General features: G+C 40.0%; 2 protein-coding genes across 2 annotated transcripts; both read left to right on the forward strand.

The window, feature by feature from the left end:
• Positions 1-2,344: 2,344 nt before the first annotated feature.
• LOC136817183 (uncharacterized) lies at positions 2,345-8,491 on the forward strand. Its single transcript, XM_067073520.1, has one exon. It carries the CDS (start codon positions 2,345-2,347, stop codon positions 8,489-8,491), a length of 6,147 nt encoding a protein of 2,048 aa, XP_066929621.1.
• Positions 8,492-10,858: 2,367 nt separating this feature from the next.
• On the forward strand, positions 10,859-12,757 carry LOC136817184 (uncharacterized). Its single transcript, XM_067073521.1, has one exon. It carries the CDS (start codon positions 10,859-10,861, stop codon positions 12,755-12,757), a length of 1,899 nt encoding a protein of 632 aa, XP_066929622.1.
• Positions 12,758-13,511: the final 754 nt, after the last annotated feature.

Below are 13,511 nucleotides of genomic sequence, written 5' to 3' on the forward strand. Positions count from 1 at the left end.
ATAATATTCAATTTAAGAACAATTACTTTTAAAGTCTCAAATTTTTCTCACTGCCCTCTCTTATTACCTTATTTAAAGTATATTTTTATAAATTCCAAATAAATTTTTACAAATTTAGAACCAAATAACACACATTTTATTAAAAGAACTAATTTTCAAATGTTAAACTTTGAATGTTTGCTGTCACCTCAATACTGTTGTTTTTCGAATGGAATTTTCACATAATGCAGCTTGAACATTTATTTACTAATACCAGTAATGATTTTTCAGAATAATCAGGAAGGCATTTCGAGGCACTCAATTTTCTTCAAGTTCTTAAAGTACTGACATTCTGAGGTTCTAGTACTTTTAAACCAAGAGTCTTTTCTTTTACTTTGATGTTATGAATGCGTGAATTATCAAGAGATTTGCGTTTATGAGCAAAATTACGTCTAACGAGGGAGTTTGTTAAAATTCAAATTAATTTGACAATGGAAATTGTCACTGAACCATAAAAAAATTCGTTCGTACGACATAGATAGAACAACAGAAATTCAGCTGTACTCATTCCAGCCGCGGCTTTCTTATACTATGGAATAACACACAGAACCAGGAAACACTCGAGCGGTACAAATCAAGATGTATCATCAATCAACCAGTCCTGAATTTCTCCAAAGAGATCAAACTATCTTTCCATGCCGATATTGAAGATAGCAACACAGATGCCATCTATATGTTCCAAAACATCCTCGTTGACAAAAAGGTGTATAACATCTTTTATGATACTGGATGTAGTGATTTCATCAGCCGTTTCAAAGCCGTTAAACAACTCAAGACACGTGCCAATCAAGTTTATGCTGGATCAATACAAACCAATGGTGTTGGCGATCAAGTCAGCCTATCAAGCAATGGCATCTACTCTGTCAACATACCTCTCGCAAATGGAGAAGATGCAACCATGATTGGAGTTTGTATGCACAAGCTCACACACGACTTTCCAATGTACAAGCTCAATGGTGATGTTATCAATGACATTCACAATGGGTTCAAAGACATCGGTGGTGATCCCAAGAAACTCCCACTGGTATCAGCGCAAGTTGGTGGAGAAGTCGATTTTATGATAGGTATACAATACATGCGTTACCATCCTAAATTCATCTTTCAATTGCCATCAGGGCTCACTATCTTTGAGTCCCACTTCAAGAGTGCCGATGGTTCAAGAGGTGTTGATGGTGGTCCCCATAGACTATTCAGAGAGATTAATCAACAACATCACAACATCGCTAATTTTGTCAATCAACAATTTCGACTGTTCAACTTTGGGTATCATGTCAACCCAGATGCCAAACTTCTAGGATATCCATCTTACCAAGCTGACATCTATGTCTCAGACAAAGCAGAGGATCAAGATTTTGTCAACAAAGTTATGCTATTTGAGGCAGCCGAACAACTTGGAAGTGAGCTGACATTCCGATGCACCAACTGCCGTGGCTACCAGAAATGCAAGGATCTTCAATCAACTGACGAAACCATGAGTGTTCAGGAAGAGATTGAGCAAGATGTCATTGACCACTCAGTCACTGTCAATGTTAGTGATCGATCATCTACTGCAACACTCCCACTCATGATGGATCCTGTCACTTACCTAGCACCAAATCATCATATCGCTTTGAAAGTGTTCAACCAACAAATGAAGCGTCTTGCCAAGTGTCGAGTGAGTAAACGTAATTATCGATGAAACCCAAATTCTCAAGGGAAAGTAATTACGAACTTGTTGCTCTCCATGGGAGAGCCTCGATAAAAATTTAATGACTTTCATTTGGAGATCAAGTTAATGACCATACGATGGAGAAAGCTATTAATTTTTTGTAGGCGTTAAATTTTTTTATACTTTAGAACGGAATCTTTTTTTTGCAACTTTGGAGATAAGGTTGTTGAGATTTGACGATGTCAACATTTTTTGTCTTTGATTTTATGTTCGATGAACAATATTGATAAATTTTCACTGTCACCTTGAAATTGTGGTGTAGTGTTCTTGAGGCGTTTTATACACAGCATATATGCAGTCGCACGCTGGTAAGATAATATTTCATTTTATTAAGTTTGATATTTTTGCCCTATTTTCTAGACTTAGAATATTTGGCTTGTCAAACAATATTTTCTATTTTCACTGAGATTTGTGAATATTTATTTTATCAGATCGAGGACAATTCTTGATTTGATTTTGTACAAATTTTGATAAGATTTGTGACCAAAGAATTTTCTTTTGTTCTTAGTTTGAACGCACTGTTACAAACACGTCACGTACTGACTCGTCTCAATTCGCTGTTCCCACAACATTCAAACAGCAGACCGTATGATATAAATGAACAAAAGAGCAGCCGCTAAACGAATCGATTATAGCGCCCTGCATAACACAGGCAAATGTGTGCCCTTAACCGAACCGTCAACTATGGCAGACGAAAAACAAGAAGATGGCAAACAACCCATCGACCCGGTGGACTTATTCGTTGAAGTGGAAGTCCTGAAAGATGATATTGGAGATTTTGTGGACGAGATGTCATTTGATGTAACTCCAGCACGTGAGATAATCGCCACATTAAAGGAATTGAGGTCCGAGTTTAGGACCAAGCACACCAAGATAAAATTATTAATTGGCACTCCCAGGTACAATACTGATTACAAACGAGAATTCGATGACGTCATCCAGAAGATCAAAACTGGTATCGAAATGTCCAAGGAAGCTCAATCAAAGGAAGCAGCAACCCAGAAGACCATTCTCAACCACCAGGAGAAGTCGAAGCTTTTCCAAGTCAACACAACCCTCAGGATTGCAACAGAGCTCGAGTCTGAATGGTGTGAGTCCACCATTCCACAACTGACTGATGACCAACTCTTGAAGCTACAGGATAACCAGAAGGTGTCGGCAAAGAAATTGGAAACTGTGACCCAGAACTACCAAGAAATCCTGAAATACCCTGCTGCATCTGGTGCAATGAAGAAAGCAGTAGAAGAACTTGGTAAGAAATATGATTTTATTATTTCTAAGAAGACTGACTTTCTGAAGGACCTGGAGAAAGAAGTGGATCAAAAGGAGCTCAACAAGAGGGATCTAATCAAGGAGGGGAAGCTGAATATCAATTTGGCAAAATTTTCTGGGTACGATTCACCTTTGGACATCTATACCTTCCAAACTGAGTTCGAGAAGCTTTATGTTCGTACTACAACTAAGAGAATGCTACCGGACCTTTTGATTAATAACCATCTATCAGAGCCAGCATTGTCTCTGGTTAAGCATGTTGATAAAATCTCTGAGATCTGGGAACGATTGAAAGCAACTTATGGGGACACCAGATTTCTTTTGGCCAGGAAGGTTGCCAAATTAGACAATATCTCTCAGCTGGGGAAAACCAAGGACCCTGAGAAGTTGATTGCCGGAATCAGTCAGATCATTAGCCTGATGAGGGATCTCTTAAATTTGGCTTCCAAGCACAACATTGAAAAAAACCTATTTTACGGGGAAGGTTTGGAAAAAATCTATCGTTTAATGGGGAATGCTCGTATGACCCAGTGGCTGAAGGAATCCTGTGAGTTAGAGGCAAATGAGAAAGTCCTATGGAACCAACTTCTACTTTTTCTCGAGAAGGAGCTTAAAGTTGAGCAACAGAGGCTGAGATTCTGTGGGAACAATGAAAAATCACCCCCAGGTCCAAAGGGCGGAAAAGGCTCGTGTGCATTTTTTGGGGAAAAGCAGGAATGCAAGAAATGTTTATTGTGTGGGGCAAAGGATGGGGAACATGATCATGTTTCCACTGGATCAAGTGGATCCAAAGTAATCCAATACTTTTCCTGTCGTGCTTTTGCTGAAAAAACACCCTCCCAACGATTCTCGATGTTACGAAGGAAGGGATTTTGCTTCCAATGTCTCTACCCTGGGGCTGACTGGAACAAAGGGAAACATGCCAAAGGGGAATGTCAAGCTGAATTTATATGTCCACACCCTTCACACAATTCTTATCCCAAAAAGAAGCACGTCTTACTCTGTGACGAGCATAAAAATTCCAAGGATAACGAGGAATTACTGGAACGATATAAGGCAAAATGCATGAGAAATCCTAGCTTACCGTCCTTTTCCAGAGAAATTAAATTATCCTTTCACGCGAGCAGCGCAATCCTTACCTCTGAAATCCATCAGCCAGTTGCTGAGAAAAATGTCCTGCAACCGAATGTTCCTGTGCAGAACTTTGTAGAATCAAACGTTGCTGATTCAGAGGAAGATATCAAAGATCGTGGAATCTATATGCTCCAACAGATCAAGCTTCATAGCGAACTGTTCAACATATTCTTCGATTCAGGCTGCAGTGATTTCTTGATTACCGAGGATGCAGTTAATCGTCTTGGTTCCAGTGCTACAATGCTGTCAAAAGTTCCTGTTTCCGTTGGAGGACTTGCTGGATCAAAAACAATATCAGATCATGGCTTGTACCGGATTAAATTACCGTTATCTACCGGGAAACATGCGCAGTTATCCGGACTCTGCTTGCCGAAACTGACCGATGAATTTCCGCGATATTCACTATGTGATGCGGAGAAGAGTCTTTTCGATGCAGCGGGCGCAATAGCAAAAATATTCCCAAAATTACCAAAATCTGCCGGTGGCAAAGTCGATATGATGATCGGCATTTCCTACTTTCGCTATTTCCCAAAACTTATATTCCAATCACCAATGGGTTTATCCATATTCAAATCAGTTTTCAGAGGTTCTGATGGAACCACCGGTGTCCTTGGCGGTCCACATGAATCATTTTCCCGTACTTTCGATGCTCATCTGTCAGCAACTTTCTATACGGAACTCGCCCGTATCCGCGAACTCTCGATTGTGGAATCCCCAACTATCCAAAATTCCACTCCTTTGATTGATCATACAGCTTATCGATCAAACATTCTGAAATCTTTTGAATCTGCCGAGAACGCAGGTTCACAGATAACGTATCGTTGTACAACGTGCCGAAATTGCAAAGATTGCAAATCCCATGAATCGATTGAGGCTATTAGCATAAAAGAGGAAGCTGAGCAAGCCATAATTAATTCATCCGTATCGATTGATACAAATACGTGCACGACCACTGCCAGGCTACCGTTAATGTTCGATCCAGTAAAGCGCCTCGCACCCAATAAATCGGTCGCTTTGAAAGTATACAGCCAGCAGATAAAAAAGCTTAACAATCCCACGAATGCCCAAGATAAGTCGGATGTGTTAGAATCAGAAGCAAAGTTGCAGAAACTTGGATTCGTTGATTATGTGAAAAATCTCCCTGCTGATGTCCAAGTTGATCTGAGAAACAATCCTGTCCAAAATTTTATCCCGTGGAGGGCAGTGTGGAAACCCACATCTATCTCAACCCCTTGCCGTATAGTCTTTGATGCATCTATGGTTACATCATCAGGCTACAGTCTTAATGATATACTCGCTAAAGGAAAGAATGGTTTGAACAAATTGCAGGAGATCGCCATTCGTTGGTCAACACACCAAGTTGGTATTCACTCAGATATCAGCAAAATGTACAATACCATTCGGCTCGACCAAAGAGATTGGTGCTTCCAAAGATATATCTGGCATGAGAATCTCGACCCCACAAAAATCCCTGACGAAAAGGTGATCAAAACAATTATTTATGGAGTGAAGCCAAGTGGGAATCAAGCTGAATATGGGCTTAGAAAGATTGCTGACATGTCGAAAAATGAATTTCCTGAAACCAGTAGAATCATCAAGAAGGACATATACGTTGATGATTGCATTAGTGGTGCAGCCTCACTCGAAATGGCTAGTCAAAGAGCTGATGAAATGGAGTTAATCGTCAATCGTGGTGGTTACAAACTGAAAGGCATTACTTTATCCGGTGAGAATCCAAATGAGAACTTGTCTGATGATGGCAAGTCACTGGTTGTTGCTGGACTCAAATGGTTTCCAAAAGACGATGTGATATTGTTGAACATTGGAGAATTGAATTTTGCCAAACGCAAACGTGGGAGGAAACCACCTGTCAGTGACAATTCAATTCCAGAACGATTAACCAAACGCCATTGTGCCTCCAAGGTAGGAGAGATATACGACCTTCTTGGAAAGATTTCAGCAGGATTCAAATTAGACCTTCATGACTTAGTCATCCACAAGCTTGACTGGGATGATGCTATTCCAAAGGAGCTGAGACCAACTTGGATAAACAACTTCCAAATGATGCAAGAGATGAAAACAGTTTACTTCAAGAGATGTGTTGTACCTGAGGATGCCGAATCATTATCGATTGAAACGATTGACACAGGTGATGCCAGTTCAAGTATTGCCTGCTCAGCCATCTATTCAAGGATCAAAAGGCGTAGTGGTGATTACTGCTGTCAACTTCTGTTTGCCAGGTCAAAAATCCTTCCTGATCATACCTCCCAACCAAGAGCTGAGATGATTGCAGCTCTACTCAACATTCACACCAGTGAGGTCGTAAAGAGATCACTTGGAGATCTTCATAAGTTGTCTATAAAACTTTGTGACAGCCAAGTTGTACTGCACTGGATTGGAAATGATAAAAAACCACTCAAACAATGGGTTAGGGACAGAGTGATTGAGATTCGTCGTTTCTCCCAACCATCTGACTGGTACTATGTATCATCCAAGAACATGATTGCTGACTTGGGAACCAGAAGAGGATGCTCAATTGAGGATATATCAATGGATTCTGATTGGATTAACGGATATGAATGGATGTCGAAAGATCAATCTGAATTTCCAGTCACTCCAATCAACAGCTTGAAGCTTGATGCATCCCAGATAACAGAAGCCAACAAAGAAACATATCCTCAGGAATCAACGTTCTTGAGTAACAAATCAGTACCTTCTGAAGTTAAGAAACACTTCGATTTTTTACAGTATATCATTGATCCAAACAAACACTCATACAGCAAAGTAATCAGGCTAATGACAATGGTTATGAAGTTCATCCGCAAGATCCTTTCACGCAAAGTTAATCCTTCCAAACTGAAGTCCCACCCATGGTGCAAAGTTGTATCGGCATCTGACACTGACAAAGCCAAATCTTACTACTTCAAGAAATGCACGGCAGAGATTCAACACTTTCTGCCAAAGAAAAAGTATGAGAAGATTTCAAGGATGAAAGATGGAGTTCTCATTTACACCGGAAGAGTCTTAACATGTGATGACATCACTGTTACCGGAAGATTTACAAAGGCAATGAAAGATCTCTCATCCACAAGCTTCTCCGTCCCCTTGGTTGATAAACACTCACCTGTTGCATACGCCATTGTTAATGACGTACACTGGAATGACCAGAATGCTTCTCATCGGGGAATAGAAACAACTTTGAGAGCCGTACTCAGACATGCTTACATATTGGAAGTTAGATCAATCATCAAAGCTATCAAACGATCGTGTCCTAGATGCAGGTACCTTGAGAAGAAAACTATCGAAGTTGCTATGGGTCCAATTCCAAGCTCAAGACTCACTGTTGCTCCTGCGTTTTACATGTGTCAAGTTGATCTATCGGGTCCATACAAAGCATTCTCTCCACACAATAAACGAGCCACGATCAAAATCTGGCTTGTAGTATTTTGCTGCTCAACTACCTCGTCAACTTCAATTAAAGTCATGGACGATTACTCTGCACCTGCTTTCTTACAAGCCTTCATTCGTTTCGCCAGTGATGCAGGCTTTCCAAAAACCCTCTACTGTGACGAAGGAAGTCAATTGCTCAAGGGTTGCAAAGATATGAGACTGAAATTCAAGGATACTGTGAATCAGCTACATCAAGATGTGGAAGTCGAATTCAACTCATGTCCAGTAGGTGGCCATAATTTCCATGGGAAAGTGGAAAGACGAATTCAAGAAATCAACAAGTCATTAGAACGAAGCATCTCCAATGAACGTTTATCATTGCTTCAATGGGAGACTTTGTCCTCTCAGATTGCCAATTGCATCAACAATCAACCTATTGGGATCAGAAATGAAGTTTCAGATTTCGAGTCGATGGATCTACTCACCCCAAACAGACTTCGCTTAGGACGAAACAATGAGCGAAGCCCTGAAGGAGAGATGCTAACAACAATTCACCCAAACAAAATCTTGGATGCCAACCAACAATGTTTCGACGCATGGTTTGAAGTTTGGCTGTCAACTCATGTACCCAAGCTTTTGTTACAGGAGAAGTGGTTCACTTCAGACAGACAACCATCAAAAGGAGATATCGTGCTATTTCTCAAGCACGAATCCAACATCAACAACACCTATCAATATGGGATGATTGACAGTGTCCACAAGGGCAAAGATGATGTCATCAGACAAGCAACTGCCAAGTACAAAAACCATCAGGAACAAGCATTTCGACTCACCAAACGCGCCATTCGTTCACTCGTTCTCATCAGATCGTTTGATGAGATTGACATTATGAAAGAGCTCGGTACAATGGCTGCACTCGCTGACTCTCGTTTCCACTGGAACAACTGATGATTTCGTCGTTGCAGCTATTCCAGGTGATGTATTACTTATTTTCATTACTGTACATACTACTGATACTACTCGTGTTCGTGATTTCTACAAGATGACGTCGACGCTTCACATCGACGTTACAAGGCATTCAAATTTGACATCGGTGATGTTACAATATCGTTGACTGAGCAAAGCCAACGTTATGCATGAAGTCTCTATGTTGAGAACCTATGATAACTTCTCTGAAGCTGAGTTTATTTAGATTCATTGGTGATCAACTCGTTCAATTTCGTGATGTGCAACACTCGTTCAATTTCGTGATGTGCAACACTCGTTCAATTTCGTGATGTACAACACTCGTTCAATTTCGTGATGTGCAACACTCGTTCAATTTCGTGATGTGCAACACTCGTTCAATTTCGTGATGTGCAACACTCGTTCAATTTCGTGATGTGCAACACTCGTTCAATTTCGTGATGTGCAACACTCGTTCAATTTCGTGATGTGCAACACTCGTTCAATTTCGTGATGTGCAACACTCGTTCAATTTCGTGATGTGCAACACTCGTTCAATTCCGTGATGTGCAACACTCGTTCAATTTCGTGATCTGCGACACTCGTTCAATTTCGTGACGATCAACATTCATTTCAATTTGGTGATGTTCGACAACTGGGTTCTGACGATGTCAGAGTTACTTATGTATTGAGAAAATTGTTGTTGTTTTGACACACCCTTTCGAACTTTGATTGTTTCATGGTGGGGAGTGTCGAGTGAGAAAACGTAATTATCGATGAAACCCAGATTCTCAAGGGAAAGTAATTACGAACTTGTTGCTCTCCATGGGAGAGCCTCGATAAAAATTTAATGACTTTCATTTGAAGATCAAGTTAATGACCATACGATGGAGAAAGCTATTAATTTTTTGTAGGCGTTAGATTTTTTTATACTTTAGAACGGAATCTTTTTTTTGCAACTTTGGAGATAAGGTTGTTGAGAGTTGACGATGTCAACATTTTTTGTCTTTGATTTTATGTTCGATGAACAATATTGATAAATTTTCACTGTCACCTTGAAATTGTGGTGTAGTGTTCTTGAGGCGTTTTATACACAGCATATATGCAGTCGCACGCTGGTAAGATAATATTTCATTTTATTAAGTTTGATATTTTTGCCCTATTTTCTAGACTTAGAATATTTGGCTTGTCAAACAATATTTTCTATTTTCACTGAGATTTGTGAATATTTATTTTATCAGATCGAGGACAATTCTTGATTTGATTTTGTACAAATTTTGATAAGATTTGTGACCAAAGAATTTTCTTTTGTTCTTAGTTTGAACGCACTGTTACAAACACGTCACGTACTGACTCGTCTCAATTCGCTGTTCCCACAACACCAAGTACCCCGATGACAAGGCAGATGTGTTGAAATCTGAGAAGAAACTTCAAGATCTGGGATATGTAGAATATGTAAAGAATCTTCCAAGTGATATTCAACAACAACTGCATCAGAGTCCTATCAAGAACTTCATCCCATGGCGAGCAGTATGGAAGGAAAATTCAATTTCTACTCCATGCCGAGTCGTGTTTGACGCCTCAATGAAAACTGACTCTGGTAAATCACTCAATGATCTACTTGCAAAGGGAAGAAACAACATGAACAAGGAGTCACTGCATTGGAATACATGCAGATGTGGCAAAGATGTATAATTCAGTTCAATTGGACAAATCACAATGGTGCCTACAACGCTATCTCTGGCAAGATGAGTTTGATCCATACAAGCCACCCGAAGAAAAAGTTATAAAAACCCTCATTTATGGCATCAAGTCAAGCGGAAACCAATCTGAACGAGCATTACGTGAGACAGCAAACCTCTTCAAGGAGCACCACCCAAAGGTTCATCAAATCATTAACAAAGATGTGTACGTCGATGACTGTGTGACTGGAGAGGAAACTATCGATAAGGCATCAAACTTGCTGACGACCTTGAGCTAGTAGTCAACCATGGAGGATTCCACCTGAAAGGCTTCACATTTTCGCATCAAAGACGACCACAACAATCTTTGTCAAGTGATGGAGAGTCTGTATCTGTTGCTGGGATGAAATGGTTTCCAGAAGCAGATGAAATCAGTATTGACAATCCTGAAATCAATTTTGCCAAAAAGTACCGTGGAAAGAAACCAAAACAAATCAAAGAAGTTCCACAAGCATTGACCCGTCGTCAATGCATGTCAAAAGTAGCAGAGGTTTTCGATATTGCTGGCCTTGTCACCCCAATCACAGCCACACTGAAAGTTGATCTACACAAACTTGTCCTGAGGCGAATGGAGTGGGATGACGCACTACCAGATAGTCTACGAAATGTATAAATATCTCATTTTGAAATGCTTCAAGAAATCAAGACAACCAAATTCAAACGTGCTGCTGTCCCATCTGATGCTTCCAATCTAGAGATCAACACTCTAGACTTCGGAGATGCCAGTGAAAATCTCATCTATGCTGCAATTTATGCAAGATTTAAACTGACAAATGGAAGCTACTCATGTCAATTGGTATTTGCCAGAAGTCGCCTTGTGCCAGAAGAAATGACACAGCCTCGTGCTGAGTTATATGCAGCATTGGTCAATACGCATGCAGGAGAAGTTGTCAGGAAATCATTTCAACACGCAACATCAGTCAAATTCACTGACTCTCAAATAGTGCTTTATTGGATCACCAAGCCAACCATTCAACTCAAACAATGGGTGCGAAATAGAGTCAACGAGATCAAAAGACTGACATCATCATCTCAGTGGGTATACGTACAAACAAATGACATGATTGCTGATATTGGTACACGAAGATGCACATCAGTCGAAGAAGTGGACCAATCATCTGTCTGGACAACTGACTATCCATGGATGAAGCAATCCTCAACATCCTTCCCTTCAAAGACAATGGGGGAAATAACATTAACCAACAGCCAACTGGCGGAGGTTCAAAAGGAGGTCAAACAAGAAGTAACACCATCCTGTCATCTCAATCAGAAACTTATCAATAACACCAAAGCCAGATATCGATTCTCTGGTTACTTGGTCGACCCCAACAGTCATCGGTTTTCAAAAGTTGTCCGAATCATGGAATATGTACTTCGATTCATTAATGTACATGTGTTCAAACAGAAATCACCTAGTCCATCACTAACAGAAGATGAACTTTGTCATTCAGAAAAGTACTTCTTCCGAAAGGCAACAAAGGAAATCAAGCATTTCACAGACCGATCAAAGTACAAAAAGATATCAATGGAAAAGGATGGCATACTTATTCACATTGGACGTATATTGCCAACAGATTCAATCACTGTTCTGGGCAACTTGACAAAAACAATGAAGGATCTAAAGTCCACGACATTTTGTGTTCCCCTTGTGGAAAAGTTCTCACCGATTGCCATCAGCATTGTCAATGATATCCATTGGCATCACCCGACCGCCAAACATTCTGGGAATGAAAAAACTTGGCGACATGTTCTTCAAAAAGCACTTATCATTGATGGTAAATCATTGGTAAAGGATGTGCGATCTTTCTGTCAGCGTTGTCGTTACATAATGAAGAAATCCATCAACATTGAAATGGGTCCATTATCAATGGACAACTTATGCATTGCACCAGCCTTTTTCATCACACAAGCCGATCTTGCTGGACCTTTTCAAGCCTTTTCTCAACATCACAAGAGAACAACTGTTAAAGTATGGCTTCTTGTGTTCTGCTGTGCGACTACAACAAGTGTCAACATCAGAGTGATGGAGGATTATGCAGAACCATCATTCATTCAAGCATTCACACGCTTTTCCTGTCAATTTGGTTATCCATCAAAATTACTAATTGACGAAGGTGGGCAATTAGTGAAGGGTTGCCAAACAATGAAGTTCGACATGACTGACATTCAGCAACAGCTACACAAGGATGTACATTTGGAATTTCAAACATGTCCTGTTGGAGGGCATAACATGCATGGACGAGTAGAGCGAAAGATCAAGTCTGTTCGAAATTCACTCGACAAAAATTTGCAACTCCACCGCCTGTCAATTATCCAATGGGAAACAATGGCGTCAATAATCAGCAACTCAATCAACAACATGCCAATCGCAGTCAACAACATAAAATCAGATGTTGAAATGGCTGATCTTATCACCCCTAACCGACTCCTTTTGGGCAGAAACAATGAACGAAGTCCAACAGGGAGATTAACCGCTGAAAATCAAACTGATCCGCGACAATCAAAAGATCTTCGACTCATGGTTTGACGCCTGGCTTACAACTCATGTGCCAAGCCTCGTTGCGCGTCCCAAATGGTTCAACTCCGACACTGATATTAATATTGGTGGTGTAGTCCTATTTACAAAACAGGAATCAGTTTTATCCAATACCTATCAATATGGCATGGTTGATGAAGTTGAACGTAGCCAAGATAATCAAATCCGTCGTGTAAAAATTCGATACCACAACGCAAGTGAAAATTGTAAAAGGATTACAACACGATCAGCGCGTAGCTTGGTTGTTATCCATCGAATTGAGGAAATTGATTGGTCCAAAGAAATGAATGATGGTTTCAATAATTAATTATGTCAATGGACTCAATGTTTGGTGTTTACTCTCTATTTCGTGGGGGAGTGTAGCGGGCATTGCCCTAATTTTATTCAATATTATGAGAAATTACAATTTTGTTTCAATATCATATTATCTCCATGATGTCAATTTGTAGAACAGTTCATTTGTTTACATTTTCTATTATTATAGAGATAATCTTATCATATATGATTAGTTATTTTATCTCCTTAGTTTTTATTATCTCCTTAATGTGGCCTTAAATAGTGCACACTCACACTTTTCTTCAGTTAACATCAAGTCACCACAGAGGAAGGAGCTCTCTAACTCAACTAAATAATATTTTTCATGGTCTTGTGGATCAGTCATACATTCACTTGACTTATTGCTGCCAGTCACAGCATTTTATATCTGGCAAGCTGGTAGGTTTTGCTTTCCTTGTTTTTCTTTCAT

This window comes from Clytia hemisphaerica, unplaced genomic scaffold, assembly GCF_902728285.1.
Source record: "Clytia hemisphaerica strain Z4C2 unplaced genomic scaffold, Clytia hemisphaerica genome assembly, whole genome shotgun sequence".
NCBI classification, from domain to species: Eukaryota; Metazoa; Cnidaria; class Hydrozoa; order Leptothecata; family Clytiidae; genus Clytia; species Clytia hemisphaerica.

Coding starts and splice junctions, on each gene's coding strand:
- LOC136817184 (XM_067073521.1), top strand. CDS start 10,859: ATGCTTCAAGAAATCAAGACAACCAAATTCAAACGTGCTGCTGTCCCA.
- LOC136817183 (XM_067073520.1), top strand. CDS start 2,345: ATGAACAAAAGAGCAGCCGCTAAACGAATCGATTATAGCGCCCTGCAT.